This window comes from Haplochromis burtoni, unplaced genomic scaffold (assembly GCF_018398535.1).
Source record: "Haplochromis burtoni strain Fernald_Lab_line unplaced genomic scaffold, NCSU_Asbu1 Contig_544, whole genome shotgun sequence".
NCBI classification, from domain to species: Eukaryota; Metazoa; Chordata; class Actinopteri; order Cichliformes; family Cichlidae; genus Haplochromis; species Haplochromis burtoni.
Window position 1 is genome coordinate 191664 of NW_024582905.1, and position 21820 is coordinate 213483.

Sequence of the window (21820 nt, forward strand, 5' to 3'; positions counted from 1 at the left end):
ACTCAAGCATATTACTGGCATCAAGACTTCTGGATCCCTGTGGAGGAATTTTTGCCCACTCTTCTTCGCATTACTTTGCTATGTTTTCATTTATGTGTATTTTTAGATTTGACATGAGAAGCACTGCTAAGAAATTGGGGAAGTGGCAAATGTTTTTTTCACAGTTTGGTTGGTTTATTTTTAGAGTGAGGATGGTGGGAGATAAGGGGGGTGGGGTCGTTATGAAAATACTAAACTTCCATATAGTGCATCATATTCAGAGTCACTTTTGATTTTTCAATTATAAACCCAAATTTTACAGACGTACAGTATGAAAGTATTTAAAGAACACAGTAAACAAGTAAAGGAAAAAAAACATAAAGGTAATAAATGGTCCACACAGCTGTGCACATAGAGCACCCTAACACTTATTTACATGCAGCCTGCAAAGGTGAGATTCAAATCACAGATCACTTATTGAGCTACAATATCTTGTTGTATCAACAACTCTGTATCTTAGGTAACTAATGATCATTTTTATATTTTTTTTGTAAACATCATTCATTATAAAACAGTATCATAACCCTCAAATGGTCTGATTTCCAAAATACAAATGTCATCTGTCTATAGGTGCGTAGTTATTCTTTTCTATTCTATTTTCTCTCATTTCCTTTTCTGAATTATATCTCTGAATTGCAAATCACTGTAGTCCAATGATCTCAAACATGGCGTTTGAGATCATTGGACTACAGTGATTTGGACCCAGATAGGTCAGAATCTGACAAACAGACTGTTAGGATGCCTGGGCTGTTGACCCAGGGTTTTGAGTTTATTGTATTATTTATCATTTCTATTCTGTGGTTTCTTTGTTAGAGTTCTGTCTTATGTCTTATCTGGTTTTGCTTCCCCTTGTCTCGTTAGGCCTGATTTGCCCCAGCTGTGTTTCCCTCCTGTTACCCATTCCCTGATTGATCCCTCTGTGTATTTAAGCCCTGTGTTTCTCTGTGTCTGTGTCACGATCTACCCTCATCTTGCTGTGTGGGCTGTCCATTTGCCAGTTCAGGTTATTGTTGTTTTCAGTTTATTATTTGTATTTCTGGTTTTGCTAGTTATCTGTTTGCCTCCTAGCTATAAATCTGAGTTTGAGTTTACTTTCTGCCTCCGAGTGTCTGCACACTGGGTCCTCCTTACCACCACTCCTGCCTGCACACAGCCCTCACATGACACAGACAGCATGAGCAGGGCACCAGGTCACTGATTACTTACACACAGGTAAATGGATTGCTGACCACCTCTTAAAGTTGCTCCCTTATTAGAGTCCAGGTAACTCAGTGTTGTACATAAAACCTGAGAAAAAAGTATTACTCCTGTTGTAAGCACTACCTCTTATACACTACGCATTAACACACTCTCACATTTCCCAAAATTCAGTTTGTTTTGTTTCTGTAAGGATCCTTATAATTTAGAGGGGTTTCAAAGTCAAATGAACCTTCTGTCCTCAAAGTCGATGTGTTAGAAGAAGGAAAAAATGGGCATTTGTAAGGATCTGAGTGAGTTTGACAGAGGCCAAACTGTGAAAGCTAGATGCCTGGATCAGAGCATCTCCAAAATGTCTATAATCTATGAAAAGTGTTCCAAGGAAGGAACACTGTTGAACCAGCAACAGGTGTTAGAGTATACAGTGCATCATACTTTAATGTGTATGGAGCTGCATATCTGCAGATCAGTTAGGGTGTCCAACAAAAAGTGATAATAATAGGCACATGAGTACCACGTTGTTTTAACATCATTTGGATGGCTAGGTGAATTTCACCTTGAAACGTACCACCTATGAAACATTGTTGCTTTGGTGATTGATGGCTGTGGCCTCTTGCAGCAGGATGATGCGCCCTGCTGCAAAGCAGAAATGCTTCTGTAATGGTCCGAAGAATATGACTATGGCTTTGAGGTGTCGATTCCAGATGTCCCACATCTCAGTCCAATCGAGCATCTCTCAATTGCTCAATCGTGCTATTATGCAAATGGAAGGAAAAAATACAATTTGATGCTGTTATTGGGGAAAGGGTTTTTAAACTGACTACAAATATTAGAGCAACATGATTAGTTTATTATGGGCTCAAGATTAAAACAGTCCAATTGATCAACCGATCAAGCAGTAGAAGGAAACGATAAGAGGCTGATGGAAAATTACTGGCTTGGACAAAAACCAAAAACAGCTGAAGCAAAAAATTAGGTTTCCTGAAGTAAGGACAACAACATGCCCTTTCTGTCAGAATCATTTAAGAAATTAATGAAAAACAGTAAAGGCAGATTTCTCATAGGAAGAATTCAAAATTCTGACTGGAAAAACAAAACATTAACAGAAAAACTACATTTGCTTTCACGTCTCCTAATATTATAACTGTGTTTTGTTTTAAACAATTAAATGTTAACAATTAACACTATTTCAACTTCACTTTCTTGTGTTGTTAAGATCTGCTACCAGGTTACCATTGTTCTTCATTCAACCAAACAGTCACGGTGTCCATCATCACAAAGCATTTTCTTGATTGTAAAATTATGCTGACAAATAATTTTAATAAAATAATCCACCCATTCTTGTTTCTACAGGGTGGAAACAGATGTAGCAGAACTTGAAGCATAGAGCCCACTGACTGAAACCAGGAAGGCCTGGATTTACAATCACAGCATAGTAGAAAATAAATAGTTACCACAAGCTTCATAATGTTGTAGGTGTGTGCTGGGGGAAATGAATTGTCTCTACTCAAGAAACAATAGCTAATCAACCAACACTTCAGTCCTTAAACTTGAACCTTAAAATGTGGCACACTGATGGTGTATTAGTTTATAGCACATGCAACTATTTAATGGCCAGTGTTGAATAAGACACTCTAGTCGGCAAATCAAAGAGGACAACACAAACTACACCTGTTGTGTAGCTTTGTGTTTCCCAAGCATCTCCTACCAAGAGTCTAAACTGTAGTTCTTGAGTAAAAAGTCTTCATTTCCTGTTTTGGGTGAGTTCACTTGTGATTGTAAATTGGCTGTAAATAAGTGGTATTGTTTAAAGTATATATACAGAATAAAGTGCCCTGTTAATGTATAGTTAAATATTTTTTGTCATCTAAAGCATTTTGAAGGGTGCTGTTGATACTTTATTAATGTGTGATGCAAAATTTTACTGTTATTCCATGTTCTTCCTGTAGCACACAAACATCATGGGCCATAACCATCTTCTACTAAAGTTTGGTTTCCAAAATGCCAAACTTTATAGGATTATACTGTGGATATTGTTATACTGTACCAACTCTCTTGCTCTCTGTCTCTGTCAAACACACACTGCAAGATTTTCATTGTGAGTAACAAGAGCATGACAAGAGCATTTTGGAGGCAAAGTTGGAGAGGCAAGGCTGAGATTATCTGAGCATGTGCAGAGGAGAGATAGTAGATAAACTGGGAAAAAGGATGCTGAACATGTAGCTGCCAGGCAGGAGAAAAACAGAAAAGAGCGCAGAAAAGATTCATGGAGGACATGCGGAGGACATAAGCTGAAAGAAGAACACCTTGCAATCGACAATGCATGCATGCTTCTTTATCAGTTGCTTTGAGTTGCAAAACTAGTAACTGAACTGTGTAGATGGCTTAAATGTGTTTTTCATAACACACAAACCGTCAACCGCTCACATCCTATTTTAATGCCCGAAAGGTGCGAATAGGTCAAATGACAGGCAACAAAGCCATCTAGTGGCAGACTTTGAGTGTAGGAACCTATCTGTTTGTAACTGCTCTGAAACGCTTCAAAGCTACGTGTTTTAACTTTGAGTCATAAGTCGCTGTTCTTTCTCTGCTTTTCATGAAACCCTAAAGTACTGAAGGTAATAGAAAAATTAAACTCTAAAACAGATTCAGAGAAACACGCATTAATAAGGAAACACTTTTACGCATTTATAAACACGCATACACATACGCGCACACGCGCACACAGCAATGTTATTTAATCTGACACCTGCAGCGCAGTCGCAACTCCACACTGCGTCGCTTACTGGTAGTGAAGATGCTCTCACGGACTCTTCAGTGTCAGTAACTCCCAGAGGAGCTGCGTTATTACCACTGAGGGCGCAGAGCGCGCTGATCCGCGCACAGAGAGAAACACGACGGTTGTGCTGGAACGGATTTAACAATCTGATTTCTTTTACAGAAAGAAGGTAATTTAGGATTCGGCTGCAATCTGCTCCAGATGTTTTTACTTGGAAAGCCCACCCTGTCATAACGGCGCCATATCTTAACTTGGATGTACTTTTTGATTTTACCCCATGGATTTTTTTAACAATACAAATTTTTCAATCGATGGCAGCAATTCAACAACAGGTAGGTTGAACAGTATTACAGCCCAATAGACCTACGTTGTTTGAGGTGTAAATCGTCTAACATTAATGTAAAACAAAACAAAACAAACATAAAATGATGCTTCAGTTTTCCTTTCTTGTAATTTTCTTTTATCTTCGGTTATTTCATATTATCTTGTGTTCTAACTTCACGTTAGAGCGCATAACTATTTCCCAAATAATACGTTTGAAATGGAAACATGAATAAAGAAAAACATTAGTGCAAGCCTAACTAAATTAAGGCAATAGTCCCTCACATGGTTCAAAAAACAAAACAACTACAACAAAAAACCCCAAACATAAATATACTGACATAAATATGTTCTCAAAACAGGATTTTGTAAGTTTGGAACACAAGAACAGATCTTTTAGACATCTAATTATATCTTTAGAATAATATTGAATCTGTTGTATTTTGTTGTATTCCTCTCTGTCTTCGACTTTGCAGCAGTAGTAAAGCAAAAAACCCAACCAACCAAACAAACAAACAAACAAAAAAGGCATGCAGACACCATAGGCAGATATATACACGTGTAAAGCAAATAGATCTGCCTGGACATGAATTTAAATTTATTAAAATTCTTACTTTTATTATGTGGTACTTAGATATACTGTATTTCATGCTGTATCCGTACAGTTCTAAATTGTATTTTTGTGTATTTTTAAGATGTAAAGCTAATTTGTAATATTTCCACATTAACTGCTGTTCCCCCCTTTTTTGGTCTCCAGCTGAAGATGGTGCTCTTCACTGTGGTGCCATCCTACCTGTCATCTTTGGCATTATCTGCTTTCTGGGCATCATTGGGAACTGTATTGTCATGTACACCATTATGAAGAAGACCAAGTGTCGAGCCAAGCAAACAGTTCCAGATATCTTTATCTTAAATCTGTCAATTGTTGATCTTCTGTTTCTCCTCGGGATGCCATTTCTCATTCACCAGTTGCTGGGCAACGGTACCTGGCACTTTGGAGCCGCGATGTGTACGGTCATCACTGCGCTCGATTCCAACAGCCAGATTGTCAGTACTTATATCCTCACTGCAATGACCTTTGACCGCTATTTAGCTACTGTGCATCCCATTCGCTTCAACTATGTCCGCACGCCTTGTGTGGCTGTGTTGGTCATTGGGCTGGTGTGGGTTTTGTCCTTACTCACCATTATCCCTGTGTGGATGTATGCCGGCCTGATGCCTCTCCCAGATGGGCTAGTGGCCTGTGCTCTGCTTCTGCCTGATCCAGTTACAGATACATACTGGTTTACACTTTACCAGTTTTTCTTGGCCTTTGCGATACCCTTAGTCATTATCTGTCGGGTATTCTTCAAGATCCTCCAACACATGTCCACAAGTGTGGCGCCTCTGCCTCCACGGAGTTTGAGAGTGCGCACCAGGAAGGTGACCCGGATGGCAGTGGCCATCTGCCTCGCTTTCTTTATCTGCTGGGCTCCTTTCTATATCCTCCAACTGGTGCACCTGGGGGTGCAGAAGCCGAGCATAGCGTTCTCCTATGCCTATAATATTGCAATTAGCATGGGCTATGCTAACAGCTGCATTAACCCATTTCTCTATATCATGCTAAGTGAGACCTTTAAGAGGCAGTTTCTTAGAGCTGTACGGCCAGCTCATCGGAAGTTCCGCGTGGTGAACCCGAGCACCACAGATGGTGGCAGTGTCAGTGTGAGGATGGTACCTGAACAGGCTCAGCAGGAGCCAGCCTGCAGGGAGATGATACCATCCAACGTGGCTCCAGAATGACTCCATGGATAAAAATATCTGTTATTTCATTATTTTGTATCTAAGCAACTGGTCATGGGACAGCAGACGAAGAACAAATTTTCAGAGCATCTGTGAGGAGCAATATTTCATATCAGTCCTAAATGATCCTTGATTAATTACATGTGCATTTGCCAAGCACAATTCTGTTGGTTTACACTGCTGCTGCTGTTGTTGTTGTTGTTGTTGTTGTTGTTGTTTTAAACTCTTACAAGTGTGCTGCTCTTTATTAATTAGCAGAAACACAGTTGATTCATTTATTCAAAAATAGAAACCAGTGTAGTCAGAAAGGGATATTTACTGTCAATATGTGAACTCATTGAAACACATATTTAATTAATATGAGCTTGCACATCCATAGCCAAGGCAAATATTAGCTTTCTTATTTTGTTATTTTTCTTCTTCATATACAAAAGCTGTTCACTTCACCCCCAAGGGGTCACCACAGCAGATGGATCAGAATATATTTGGCGCAGATTTTATGCCAAAATGCCTCGTCATTTATCTAGACTCGGGACCAGGAGGAGTCCACCAGCTTTTGATGCCCTGAAAGTGGATTTATGTCTCCTGCTGCTCTTGAGCAGGATTCTTTCATGTGTTAACCACTACAACTTAGAGCTTCTCATTCATATGAAAACTCAAGTGATTAAAAAAAAAACCCATCTAAAAAAAGGTTTTAACCCAGCAGTGATCACTTTACCTGTTTTCCTCTTTGCCTATCTTTTACACCAGTTATTAATGGTACTTTTGCATTCAATACCATCGTTCCCTCGAAGCTGGACAGGAAACTGCAGGATCTAGGACTGAGCAGCTCCCTCTGCAGCTGGATCCTTAGCTTCCTGTCTGACAGACGCCAAGTGGTCAGACTGGGCAGCATCACCTCATCCCCCATCACACTGAACACTGGTGCTCCACAGGGGTGTGTACTGAGCCCTCTCCTGTACTCACTCTACACCTACGACTGCACAGCCACTAACAACTCCAACATCATTGTGAAGTTTGCGGACGACACTACAGTGGTGGGTCTTATCACCAACGGTGATGAGACGGCTTACAGGGAGGAGGTCAGCGCCCTGACCCACTGGTGTCAAGACAACCATCTCACCCTCAACGTCGCAAAGACAAAGGAGTTGATAGTGGACTTCCGGAGGTGCAGAGAAGTACACACCCCCATCACCATCAACGGCGCTGCTGTGGAGAGAGTGAGCAGCTTCCGGTTCCTTGGTGTACATCTGGCTGAGGATCTTACGTGGTCAGTACACACAAACAAAACAGTGAAGAAGGCGCAGCAGCGCCTCTTCTTTCTCAGGAGACTGAAAAGATTCGGCATGAGCCCCCGCATCCTCAGGACCTTCTATCACTGTGCCATTGAGAGCATCCTCACTGGATGCATCACCACCTGGTATGGCAACAGCACCGCCTACAACTGCAAAGCTCTCCAGCGAGTAGTGCGGTGCTCTGAACGGATAATTGGAGGTGAGCTTCCCTCCCTCCAAGACATCTACAGGAAGCGCTGCCTGAGGAAAGCGGGGAGGATCATCAAGGACTCCAGTCACCCCAGCCATAAACTGTTCAGACTGCTTCCATCAGGAAGGAGGTTCTGCAGCATCCGGTCCCGTACCAGCAGACTGAGAGACAGCTTCTTCCACCAGGCCATCAGACTGCTGAACACGTCATAGACACCTCACCTCCACTACTGGAACTTTAACATTATGCACTCCATACTGTACAGTAATGCCACTGTTTTGCACATGTCTCACTCTGTATATTTTTATATATTTTATTTATTGTTTACTCTATTTAATTTGTAAAATATGTGTACACACACACACACACACACACACACACACACACACACACACACACACACACACACACACACACACACACACACACACACAGTAGAAAAATATTTAGTATACACATCCAGAAATGCATATACTATTATATATTGTACATATATTTATTAGTTTCAGATGTAGCCATTCTTGTATTTTGCTTGTTTACATTATTGTATTTTGCACAACTCTGTTGCTTGTGAAGCTCGCACACAAGAATTTCACTCACATGTGCTGTACCAATGTACCTGCACATGTGATGTGACAATAAAAGTGATTTGATTTGATTTGATTTGGGTTATTATGTGTATTTATGCTATTTATTTATATTTATGCTCGTGGAGTAAAACAAAAATCAAAGTCATGTTAAGCTACTGACCAATTTAAAAATATTATTTTTTTGTAGCACTTTATGCAGAAATATTTAATGCTGTGATCACAAAAATCGACCACCCTTGTTAAAAACTCATACACAGGGATGATATAAAGTTCTGGTGCGATTTCACTGTCATTTTACAACGTTGCATGTAGCTTTGAATTTTATTGTTATACAACTGAGAGCTATGATCATCATCATTATGAGGCCAAAGAAGAGGAAAACACTATGGAGAAGTGAATTGAATACAAAGAGACTTTGGACATGATATTACCAAACATCAAAAGCTAACAGTGTTTACTCTTGAGGAAGGGCAATGCGAAGAAATGTAAAGTTTTGTTAGGATTCAATAATAATTCAAAGCCCCTGATTTAAATGAGGTGGTATTTTGGATGAATTAGCATGTCAAATATTTTTAGGTGTTGTTCATTTTGTTTATTTTTTAATAAATTATATTGTATTTTAGCTGTCTTTGTTATTGTATTCTATCTTTGCTTGTGTGTATGCTGTAAAAATATTCCAACTCGGGGTTTCTCAACCTTTTCTACACTGTGACCCAGTTTCCAGAAACTGACTGGATTACAGCAATTAGAGGTGACAAGTTGTAAGTTGACATACCTCCCTGTAGGGTCCAGAGACTGAGGTTAAGAAACTCTGGTATAACTGTTGATCTTGTCATATTCTATATGAACCAAGAACAAACCATCATCATGTCAAACTACTGGCTACAATAAATTGTGACCCACCCTGTGATGTAAACATTGACACTTACATACAATATGTTTATTGCAACAGAAATAAACACAATTTGCATGAAACTATTAAACTGGATTAATTTACCCGTGTGTGTGTGTGTGTGTGTGTGTGTGTGTGTGTGTGTGTGTGTGTGTGTGTGTGTGTGAGAGAGAGAGAGAGAGATATAGATATATTGGATCACTAACATGTGAGGTACTACAATTCCAGTTATTCACAGCTCTAATACAGCTTCCTTACGATGTTTTGCTGAAGCTCAAGGACAGATCTTGAGTTTACTTTACATCAAAGAAAATCTACACAAGAGCTGGAATCAAAAGCTTTAATAACCTGAGTTTGCTCATTAATGGATAAGCAAGTAACCAAGAATAGAGACTTGGATTGTGGACATGAGGACACGCTGGAGCCTAATACAAATCTTTTTTTTGAACATATATGATTTATCTTAAACTCCGCCTTTCATGTTCCAGACTAATTTTCAAAAAGGCACAAGCTTAATTATATTGTCAGAACAAATTAATATTTTGACATGTCTGAAGACTTAATTACCACTAATGCATCCACACGTCCCGAGGTGTAATTGTTTTGTGCTCAAAAAGCGAACATAGTTATTAGACTTATAATGAAAGGCCCTTGTCTACTGCATCTGCCCGCTGCTTCACTCCCAGATTCCTGTTTTCATGAACTGAAGCCTCATTTATTTTCCACAAAGCTGTGGAATTCAGAGTTGTTCTGCAAAACTCTCAATATTGTTCAGAATGGAGCATTATTACATATTCATTAATAATGTCCTCATTAATACAGTGTAGCATAGGCTGCACAGTCAGTGCACCTCAGCTGGTCTGATAATACTCTGGTACTATGATTACTGACTGTAGTATAGTCAGTGCAACTACGAAGAAGAGTAATATTGGCATATTAATAAATGTGATAAGATACAAATTTACAAAAACACTTATTTCTACAGGTAGATAAAATAATATGCAGGTTTTTCAGTGATGTTTTATATAGATGTGTTTTTGTGTTTAAAATCTGTTGCTACCAACAATACTTCAACCAGTAATGTTTGTAGCACTGGGATGAGCTGAAGCACCGCAGCAATTTCCTAATGTTGTAAACCTGCTCAACATCTGGCAATAAACCCTTTCTGATTCTGATTCTGATTCTGAGAAAACATTAGCATGAAAACAGCATGATTGACAACCTTTGTTGTTGTACTAAGTTGAGTATAGTGTGTGAGATAATGTTGATATCTAAACCCCATTTAAATCATAGCAAGTGAGGTAGGTAAGCTAAAAAGACACAATTTAAGGCTGGGAAAACATTGCTGTTTCAATTAAAATTTGTTTAATTCAAGACACAATGTTTTTTGAGGGGTAAAAATCTATTAAAAATGTACTAAATGTACCAAATTGTATTTCTCTGCAGCATTTACTAATTTCAGCATCAGTGGCAGCTAAGATACAGTGATTCAAATTTGGAAGTAAAGCCAGCTTCTTGGTTATTATTAAATGAAAATCATGAAATTATAGAGATAATAAGCCCTCTTTTTTGCTGTTTTTCTTCATAGTGACTTTAATTTCTGGGCTTTTAATTTGAAGTTCACAAACGAGCTCTACAACCTTGGATCATTTGGAATGAATGAAATCTAAGAGGCTTTAAGGGCCCATTATATTCACCACTGTTGCCCTCATGAGTGGCATGGCAAAAGCTGCACCGGTCCTACACCTCTCAATTTTTGTAACCTTGCAGGAGTGCCACGGCTGGCACCACTGGGTTAAAGACACAAGTCGATTTTTACCAGCATTTTAAAAAACAGGTCAGTAAAGATGGTTTGTTCCATTAGAAATCAGAAGTTCCCAGTCGGACTTCCTCTCAAGTCAGAAAGTATGAGCATCCTCCCCCAACCGTGACAATGCATGAGTATAGATGTATAAATTCATTAATCACTTTGTTGAACTGTTTGCTATTGCAAATATCTAATCAGCGATTAGCGACTCAGGAGAAGGATTCAGGGGTTCAGGATATCCTCAACAACTCACTTTAGTATCACTGTCATCAGACATAAGTGAGCTTCCCTGAATCATTCTGTCATGATACAGCTGTGTGGCAGGCAGGATGTAGGACCCAAACGCAAAACACTCAATGGAGGAATAAATTAAAGAGGCTGCTTTATTGCACTTGCATAATATTCACAACAATAAACTTGCAAAAACAAAACAAAACTACAAAATTGGAGCTAATAACAAAAACACTGGGAAACCTGGAAACTAGGGATGAAGATCTCAGGGAGCAGGGAAGCAGAAACACATAGCACGGTAAGGGGACAACATGACACTGACAGAGAGAAACACAGGGCTAAAATACATTGAGGGAAACCAGGAAATGAGACACATGAGCTGGGCGCAATCAACATGACGAGACCAGGGTGAAGCAAAACTAGACACACTGACATAAGACAAGGCACTGTCAAAGTAAAAAGTAAAACAGGAAGAAAAACACAGAAACACAGACTTGACACTAAACAAAGGGAACACGGAGCACAGAGGCAGGAGTCACATTAGACACGACTGACCAGGGAACAAGAATAATAATAATAATAATAATAATACAATAATTAAAACACTGGGTCACCCACCCAGGACCGTTACACACTCGTATCGTACGTTTAGATTAGAAAAATGTTTCCTGATGGTTCTGGATTTCTGCTGCAACATTCATATGGTATGGTCACAACTCACTGGATATTTACTCTAGTTTCAGATGAGCATTGTTTGAATGCCGTAGCCTACCTGAACATTATTGCTGACCATGTCCATGTCTTTAGTGCACAGTGCACCTCTCTTCTGGTGGCCGCTTCCAGCAGCACACACCATCTCACAAAGTTCAGATCTCCTAGGACTGGTTTCTTGAGCAGGACAAAGAGTTCACTGTACTCAAATGAGCTCCATCATGTAAATACAGACCATAAACTCTATGGCATGTTTCCAGCAACTTGTTGAATTTATGGCATGAAGAATTAAGATGAACTTTTGCGAGTGCTTGCAAAACTTTTGCGAGATCTTGCAAATGTTGATCTTAATTTTTTCTCCCATGTCCCTTGCGGGGCTCCGTACTGTCTATTCTTCACTGCTAAAGGCAACAACAAATCTTTAAAAATATATCATTACATACTGTCATAACTCTGATTCTGATGATCTTATAACTATAATTTTTCCATCCCTAGTGCTATAGATGATGAACAGATTTCTCTCCACTCTAAAACCACCACCACATCATCCAAATCATCATTTTCAAATGGTGGAATCAGGATTTGTGGACACAGATAAATGTTTGTTCTTGACAATATAGCAGCAGATACACAACAGTATGGTTACAAATATCCAGAGATATAATGCAGTTGCCCCCCCCAAAATTCACAACGCCTTCCAGGACTTCACACAATAGTTGTTTTTTTTAAATGTGGCTTTTGAAAGGGAGTGTTTGACACATTAAGTGACTACTTCTCTGTAGTAACAGTGAACATTATCTCCTGCTGCTTCCTGATTGCTAAACCAGTAATAGTTAAGTGATGTCACTTACCTCTTGTCAGATCTGAAGACGTCGTTTTGGAATTGCAGCAAAAAGCTTCTAAAATTGCCAGTGATGACTAGACTGATATAAGAGCTGTCAGAATATTCTCTTGTTAATGGAAACAGAAGTTTAATCTTATGTGTGAAAGCCAATGAACAACTCCAAATACAGACTTCTTCAAATCGTGAAACAAAAGAATAAAAAATAATAAATCAACAAACTAAAATGTTGTTTCTCTGTTCACTTACAAGTGCAATTAACATAAATGATGCAATTCAAATCAACTGTGCATAATGTTTTTGCTGGAATATGGCTTTTTAAAGTTTTGGTATACATCAGTGCTCCAGCAAAGTAGAACTATTATACTGCGCTAGTCAAGACAAACTAAAGTCAGTTGGAAACGAGCAGTCCAGGAACTAATGCAGTCAAATTGCTGACTTCTTAAAGCATCAACAGGCAATAGTTGAAAACGATACATATTTTACAAACTACAGTAGGATATACATAAACATCCAAGCCTAGGTGATGTGGCTGTGTGCAAAAAAGCAAAATGCAAGAATCATTGCTTTTCTCAAAGCAAAACCCATATTGATATAATTTACAGTTAATTACAGTTAAATTAATCATAACACCAATCTGTAGAGCAGCATTTGCAAGTCCATAAAAAACCCTAGAAAAAACCCCCCCCATTAAATCCATGAGCCATGTCAGTTATTACAAATATTTCCCTTATGATGTTGGTAGATGAAAATGAGAACATCAGAAGTCAGCAATATTGAGTGTTTGTACAAAAATGTTTTACTAAACATTTGACAATATTTTGCTGGAAGAGTTGGAGAAAGGGTCAGAGAATCACTCAAATCTGTAGAAAAAAAAATCATGAATAGCAATCCATCCACTAGGTCCCAGAGGTTTCCAGTTGTCATTGCTTTACACACTATACTAGCTGTACACATTTAAGTATCCCAGGAAATTACACAATCAGTGCTGTATGTAATGGTATGAAGTGCTGCTCAAGTAACTGTTATAGACATAGCTAGTGACCCATGTGTGTTGGGTCTGCATGAGGAGTGTTATGCACTCAATATCTGTCCATGCTCTGCTGACTAAAACACAGTGCACAACTGATGCTAAATGCTAAACAGACTGTTTCACTGAAATAGTCAATAAGACATTTATTTCTGGCATGAAGGGGTAAAGTTCCTGCTGTATCTCTGTACTCTGTATTTCATGCTAAAACTTACCACACACTCAAAGGCGCTTGCAAAGAAAAGCGTCTGGACTTCTTTAAGTTGCTTGAAGACGTTTCACCTCTCATCCGAGAAGCTTCTTCAGTTCTAAGGTCAAATGGTGGAGAGTCCCAGATTTAAACCTAGTGGGAGTATCCCCCCAAAGAGGGACAAAAGGACCCCCTGATGATCCTCTAATCGCCTGAGCCAAGGTGGGAAAATGGGTGTGGGTCCCTGGACCCAGCTTCTCGGATGAGAGGTGAAACGTCTTCAAGCAACTTAAAGAAGTCCAGACGCTTTTCTTTGCAAGCTCATTTGACTACGATGACCTGGGTGACTGAGAACCTTCACAGACATCTTACCACACACTCATTTTTTTCCAGTTTTTCACATACAGAGAACAGAATGGATGCTTTTAACTGGGCGGAGGTGGGGTGGGGGGGATAGTTCAGCATTAAATATTAGCACCTACTTCCAGTGGGTACATTTACAGTATATGCCCTGAGGGACAAGGCATAAAGGCCATTACACTGTGAACATGAGAAGTGAAATTTATATGATTTAAGAAATAATACATTTTTGCAACTCAGGCTATGAGATAATCTCATTTTTTTTCTGCAACAAACTGAAAAGTAGTGGAAAATACGTTTGGAGACACAAGCTTTATTTTCCTTTTGGCTGAGAGTTAACATATACACTGATCAAAGACTATTACGGCTTTTATGATGTAATACTATGGGAAAAAAGCTGCTTCATGTTACGCATTTTATAGTCATCTCTCTCTTTCTTTCATTTTTTTTCTTTTTTGCTTTGAACAGGCATTGAGGCCTTTAACAATGTACGAATAAGAGTGAGATTTAGAAGAAAGAAGAAAAAAAAAAACAGCAGGCAGAAAAACCACATCCCCAGCACCATCATCTCCTCCATCACATCAGCTGCACTCTGAGCCTTTGTCATTGGCTTCTTAAGAATCTATCCATTAATGAGGCCATGTTCAGGTGCCTGGCTCACAGCATGGTTCGCTTTACTTCAGCTTTTTTCTTTGCATGCAGCTATTTTCAATAGGATAAATATATAAAAACAGAAGCAATTCTGAAAACCCCCCAAACTCTTATATACCTGTTTCTTTTTAACCCGTTTTGACAACTACTCATCTGATGTATGTCAGATTTGGCAGGACAAAGTGTAATTCTAGTACCAAATGAAACTCAGGTGGTCTCATTATCTGGGTCTTTTTCTGTTGGTGGTCAACCAGTGGCACTGATGTCTAATTGATGGTAGACTTACAATTATGAAATGGTTAGACTTAGGATAGCAGCCAAGAAAAGCCAAGCTGATGACAGAGGTTGGTGCTAATTTGGAAAAGTATCTTTATTTCTATCCATCTGTTCTTCATCTACAGCATCTTAATTGGTATTCAGCTTCACATATGTAAGACAAACATGTTGGGACATGAGCTCGAGGTTGTTTGGATGAACAGTCCTCATATGCAGAAAAAAATGCTTTGTTACAATTGCTTCGCTTATTGGAGTTATTGCATCTTCTTATTCATATTAAATAAGCCTCTTAACCTTAAGGTCAGCCACTGCAATTGGTCTTGTAATCGGAAGGTTGCTGGTTCGAGCCCCAGCTTGGACAGTCTCTGTCGTTGTGTCCTTGGGCAAGACACTTCACCCGTTGCCTACTGGTGGTGGTCAGAGGGCCTGTGGTGCCAGTGTCTGGCAGCCTCGCCTCTGTCAGTGCACCCCAGGGTGGCTGTGGCTACAATGTAGCTTGCCATCACCAGTGTGTGAATGGATGGATGACTGGATGTGTAAAGCGCTTTGGGGTCCTTAGGGAATAGAAAAGCGCTGTACAAATACAGGCCATTTACCATTTCTAATAACTTTAATTCTAATACCAGAGCTTGCAAAAAGTGCATTTTTTACCAAAGCTCAAATTGCAAAATTGGAGTGTTCATTGATGAAATAAAAACAAGAAATTAAATATTAATTAGCATACATTAGTTTGAATGCATATCACATATGCCACTTCTGAGTTTTTCTCTTTTGTAATTAATTGTGAAATTAAATTATTTACCCAAAACTCACATATTAAGGATGACACAATCCACTTTAAAGGGTACATTTTAGTGGCAATTTCTTGTACTGACACACATTTTTTGTCCCAAATGTTCATCGGTCATGCTACATAACCTCAATATGGCGTCTGATCTTTCAGCGTATGTCTCCTGTCTACGTTTCTGCTGTAAAAAAGAAAAGAAAATCCATAAATTAAAAGCATTGTCCCACAGGTAATAAAATCTTCAATTTTAAAACTTCATATTTTTTTTATTAAGCATTTAAAAGTGGCTTACTGAAGACCATAGTAATAAATAACACATTTTTATTGTACTGAAAAATATAATATATCAAATATATATATAATGTACCATCATGTACAGAGGACAATTTAAGCAGAAACTGTAGTGAAAACCACCTTGTGCAATGCAATGGAAAATCCCAAACACTACACCATGCAGGCTCTGCGTCCATATTTATTCATTTATTTCTCTCTTACACACACACCCACCCGCACATATCCCCCTCTGCGTGTATCCACAAATATATACAGAGATTTTACTTAGAAAATGTAGAAAAATTGCATATAAAAACATCTCTTACCACATAAAAGTGCTCAGTTTGATAAACACTGCATGTATGTGGCCACATGTGGTTTGAGAGAAGCAAAACAGACTTAACATTTCAGACTCACATCTAACACACCGGCTATTTCATTGATAGTTGTAATATACTTTCACAATGTATTTAGATGTAAAGGTTGAGAATTTGCAAAGGTTTCAATAACCTCCTGGGCTTTATGCCAGTTTCACTGGTTGAAAGGAAATATTTCACACATTTTACTGTATACCACAGGCCACATTGTAAGAATCTTTGCATTTGTTATGTTAAATACAAAGGAATACTTGTCAGTCTGCTGAGGAGAGCATGTCTGTAAAAAGCACAAACCTGTGTCATTTTATTAGCTCTCTAATTGAAGCAATTTCTGCCTTTTTGTTGAATGTGCTACTTGTGTGTTTGAGCAGTCTTTGTGAATTACTGTTGAGGACATAAATGCAGCAGCCATCATCAAAACAAAGCCACCACCAATCCCTTTTGACATTTCAGAAGAAAACGAAGCCTGCAACTTTGACTAGTTGAATGTTGGCACAATTTCTTTCCCCACTACCAAATAAAGAAATGCAAACGAATGTTAAAAAGAAGACACCCTTAAAAAAATAAAATATTTTAAAGCAAATACCGACAAATCTTATCTGCCATGTCAAGTTACATCTCTTACCAAACTTATAACTAATCAGCACTAAATTATTTGTCGACATGATTTTTCTTTTGGCTCAAAACAAGATCTGCAGAAGTGAAAGCCCAGGCAGGCACCTTCAAGGCCACAAAAAATAGTTTTGTAAACACAGAGAAAACTACGAAAAGCAAAGAAAATTCAAACATTGATGATAGGAATTTAAAATGGGAGTATAGGAACGTGGGTGGGGGTGGGTTGGAGTGATAAATGTGCAATTAAGCGCCTGACATCCCTCACGTAGCTCCTGAGGAAGGAAATAGTCTTCACAGGTAAACTCAGATCTGTCCAAAACATTTAACACAAACACAGAAGTATTTAGAAGAGCTACCAAACCCTTGCATCAGATAACTTATTTGTCAACTTAGAAGTAAGTGACAATAAGAAAAAGCTGTTTGCATTTTTGATAACGACATAAAAAAATATTAAATCCAGTGTCTGACTTGTAAACAAAACAATGACAGAAAGATTTCTCTATTTGTGACATGTGCATAGAAAACCTACTTCCATAAGAGTTTGCTTTAACTCCTCGATTGTACTTCAACATTCGGTCCAGCGTTTCAACATGTGGCATCTAACAGAGGCACTACGACAGGCTACCTATAGCAGCAAATGAAGCTTTTACGCCTCAATCTGTTTACTTCAACCGTATATACTTTTCAAAACACAAAACAAAATCGCACAATACTCATGGTCAAATGTGCATAAGCTCTTAGATGTACCTTTCCACAATCTGACAGACTTCTGCTAATAACAAAAAAAACTCCTTCTACCATTACACAGACACAAATAGAAAAGCTTGTTCCATACTCTAATACGGGCTCTCTAATATAACCCACTGATGTAAAGTTATAGTCAAGAAAGAAGGAAAAAATAATTGCACATGTGTATTTGGCATAAATATAAGATTATTTGCTATCAGGATAGCCTGATACTGTACTAAATATTATCATTGGTTTTCAGATTTTAAGATTAAGTAAAAGTAGACATTTTTGTACAATAAAAGAGATACTGCTTTTTAATTCCTACATAATAGAAGAAAGCTGTATATTCATGGTGATTATAAATACAAAGAGAGGATTGCACTAAGGTATTTGTTCAATAATAAACTGGATTTTTGATAGAAATACTTCATCAGAATATTTGGCCATTCATAATCTCGAAGGCTGCGGGGGTTAGCACAAAGGTGCTGTTGATGTGAAGTCAATAAACCTAACATCAAATTATATTATTTCACATTATGAAAGGCTTTTTCTAACTGCAGTGTGAGTTTATGTTGATCTGCTGGACAGCTAGATAAGGTGGATTAAATAATTATGCTGCGTTCGGATGTTTGGAAGTTGCCCTTGAATTTTTTTGATAAGCAGTTCGCTCTACTTTATATTGCCCAAATGCAGTCCAACTAACGATTTAAATAAGAAGGATGTTTATATATTTGAAAAGGTAGCAAGGTAAAAAAAAGTCTTTGTACAAAACAAAAAGAGAGTGTGATAATATATATTAATATACTATATTGCCTCTACATATAAAACATGTGGACAGGCAAAATATCCAGAACCATTAGGATGGATTTAGGCTAAATTAGCTATTTAAGCTAATTAAGCTAAATAAGCTAAATTAGCTTAGCCTAAATAATAGAAATTAATGTTACATAAAATTCTTGTCCACTATGTTTTTTTTATGTATGCATTTACTGTGCCACACTTAAAAAATAAACAAAAACATTACTTCAACAGTAAATAGACATTAAATCTACAAATAAAGGAAAATGCATATTATAATGCATACTCTATTTCTCTTCTATAAATTCATAGAATAGATTTTCTTTACTTAGAATAACAAACACTGCTCCCTAACCTTACATGCCTTGTATATTCTGTCCATTTCCCCTACTGGCCAAATAGTCACTATTTCATAAGTAAGTAAATGTCATGTTCTGGTAAAAAACAGTTGCTATCAAAGAGTAACCAGTAATTTTGCAGACCTTCAATTTTGGAGGTACATTAATCAAAAATGATTCCCAGAGAGGCAGAATTTTTCTCTCAATCACAGCTTCAATAAGACAGGATTTTGTGTGTCCACATTATTTTGGTTTTTTTTAGTAACAAGCAGAAGTCACTCTCTTTTGCTTTGCTTTTTGTGGTCCTCCCCTCTATGAATGGTGACATTAAACTGTTGACAGTCATCGGTGTTAGGAAAGCATGGGAAACAATTATTTAACATTAAGGAACACGACGATGTGGGTACATGAAATTAGCAATAGAAGAAAACAAACAGTTTAATATTCAACTGTTATTACTAATACACTAAGGGATAGTGTATTCATTTACCATTTCACAGTAGACAATAGTGTTTTTAAAATGTTTGCTTAGTCAGCTGTAAATCACTGAATCAACTGCTGCTGCAGACTGGGTCATTTAGGAAAAAGAAAGAAAATCAATCCTTTAAAAAATAAAACATACTGTGCTTTAAAAAAAAACATTAAAAATAAACAGTTGACATTATTCAGAGATTTAGGTCTCAAAGCACCACCGTTTATCAAGTAGACACAATACATTCTTATAAATGAACACAATCAGTGTGTCTTCATTCTAAGCAGCGACCGTAAGAGTTCGAAACAGAGTGGCGACTTCCAACGCTCACATTACATTAATAAGACACATATTCGTACAGTATGTTTGTAGGTGTGCTGCTGTGTGCTTTCAGTTCTAAACTGACACAAACCAATAGGTCTAAACTGCATATCGGCTGATCAGGCACTTATTTGGGTCGTAGAAATAGAACGGAGAAGGACTCTCTGTCATATTTAATGGACAGGTCATATCACCTAATTTTGCTCATTAATGTCCTCTTGAGCATTAGAGGACTTTCATTTATTCTGTGTCTTACATGGAGCAAACTACTTGACTCTGTTAATTTTCCAGGAACAAAAAAGGCGTATTACTGTGAATGGAGCACTATTGCTTTGATCTTGGAGATTTCATGTCCTTCACTTTCTTTCAGGAAAAAGGCTTTATGTGTCTCTGTGTTAGAAGCTGGACTCGGGGACTGTCTTTTTGCGCCCCAGTGAGGTTGTGCTGTAACGAGTCCTCTGCAAGGTGCCGTGAGATGGTTTGTCGCTTGTCAGACTGCGTGATGATGCTGGCGTTGTTGACATCCCATTACGGTGCAAAGATGCTGTCCTACGCACGCTCTGCTCTGCTTTTGTTGGGATGTTGGTGGAGCTCTGGGAGCGTTTGATTTCAGTTGCTTTGCGCCCCACCTTACCGTTTACCTGCTCATTAACCACATGGCCTGAGCTTTTGGACTTGCCTCTTTCTTCTCCGGTTCGGCCTCCTGCTGCTCCATTGGACAGTGATGGCCTCGACAAGGTCCTTCTGCTTTCTTCTTCAACTACTGCTCTCCCTGACTCATCCTCAGTGGGTTTCCTTGAATCTTTATCCTTCTTCAGGAAGCTACCTTTAAAGAAGGACAGTATTCCGTCATGGCTCTTAGGCACGTCTGCTTTCTTGTTCTTAGAGTTTTCTTCTTGTGTGCTGTGGCGTTCCCTATCAGCCCTGTCTCCCTTTTGTCTTCTCAGAGTTCCATCTTGGAGACTGGGTGTGCTGTAGCTGGGCTGAACTCCAGTACTGGATCTCCGTTTTGTCTCAGTATCCTGTGAAGATTTGGAGGAGCTCTGTTTTCTTCCATCCTTCCTCCTTGTTAGAGTGTTAGTGCTGGAGCTGCTCCTGATATTCACAGTGCTCTCATCCTTAGCCTGGCTCCCCTTGCTACGTCTCAGACTAGCTGCTTTATCTGATGGCCACTTCTGGCCCTCTGGGACCTTTAGAAATGGCGGCTCCTCCCCTGTCTTACCCACACAACTTATACTTCCAACACTAGACGAACGAACATTGGCTGCAACACGGCTCTTTGCAGCTTCCTTTGTGCTGCGTGGTTCATTCATTAATGTCGCTATCGGATCCTTTGTGCACCGGGGACGCCGACCAGATTCCAAGTACTGTACTAGTTCTACAGGGGCTGGATCAGGTTCAGGGGGAGGGACTGGGTCAGGTTTTCGTCTGTCCTTGGAACCAAAGGACCAGCGCATTGGAAGCACTCTGCTCAAGGTATCCTTGTTTTTGCTGGGGGCTCTCAGGCTCATGCTGCGCCCCTGAAGACCTCTGACAAATGGCCTCTTCTCAAATCCACCTGGCATTTATGTAGAGAGGGAAATATTTTAGGCTTTAAATAAAAACCAAACACGTTTTGACAAATTGTAAATAAAACACAAGTCTGTTGACAGCAGTGGTCCTTTTACCTTTTTCATCTTTGAAGCCATTGTCCAGGAAGACTGGAGACTCTGGAGAATCAGGTAAGGAAGATGGACAGGTGGTGGATGCATGAGACACCAGACTGCCTCTCTTACTGTCCCCCGTCAGCCTGATTAGCCAGTGGTCTGACACTGATGAACTTGTGGAGCCTATGACACAGAGAAAAAGGTTTGAGAGGAGGAACATAAAGAATACTCCACTTATTTAACATTTGCACACATGTTGAACAATGCAAGAGCACAAATGCT

General features: G+C 38.8%; 2 protein-coding genes across 2 annotated transcripts in view; one reads left to right on the forward strand and one right to left on the reverse strand.

Annotated features, from left to right (window-relative positions):
• Positions 1 to 4081: 4081 nt before the first annotated feature.
• Positions 4082 to 6941, forward strand: LOC102295449 (melanin-concentrating hormone receptor 1). The gene is made up of 2 exons (XM_005947877.3): positions 4082 to 4347; positions 5094 to 6941. The coding sequence occupies exons 1-2, from the start codon at positions 4293 to 4295 to the stop codon at positions 6116 to 6118; spliced, it is 1080 nt and encodes a 359-aa protein (XP_005947939.1). The 5' UTR covers positions 4082 to 4292; the 3' UTR covers positions 6119 to 6941.
• An 8838-nt stretch (positions 6942 to 15779) lies between these two features.
• The window catches only part of usp43a (ubiquitin specific peptidase 43a), a 125172-nt gene continuing 119131 nt past the window's right edge, over positions 15780 to 21820 (reverse strand). The window contains exons 15-16 of the mRNA XM_042214292.1: positions 21560 to 21721; positions 15780 to 21450 (exon numbers count right to left, since the gene is read on the reverse strand). Coding sequence (XP_042070226.1) covers positions 20288 to 21450; positions 21560 to 21721 — 1325 coding nt within the window. The 3' untranslated portion in view covers positions 15780 to 20287. The remainder of the gene's footprint in view (positions 21451 to 21559; positions 21722 to 21820) is intronic.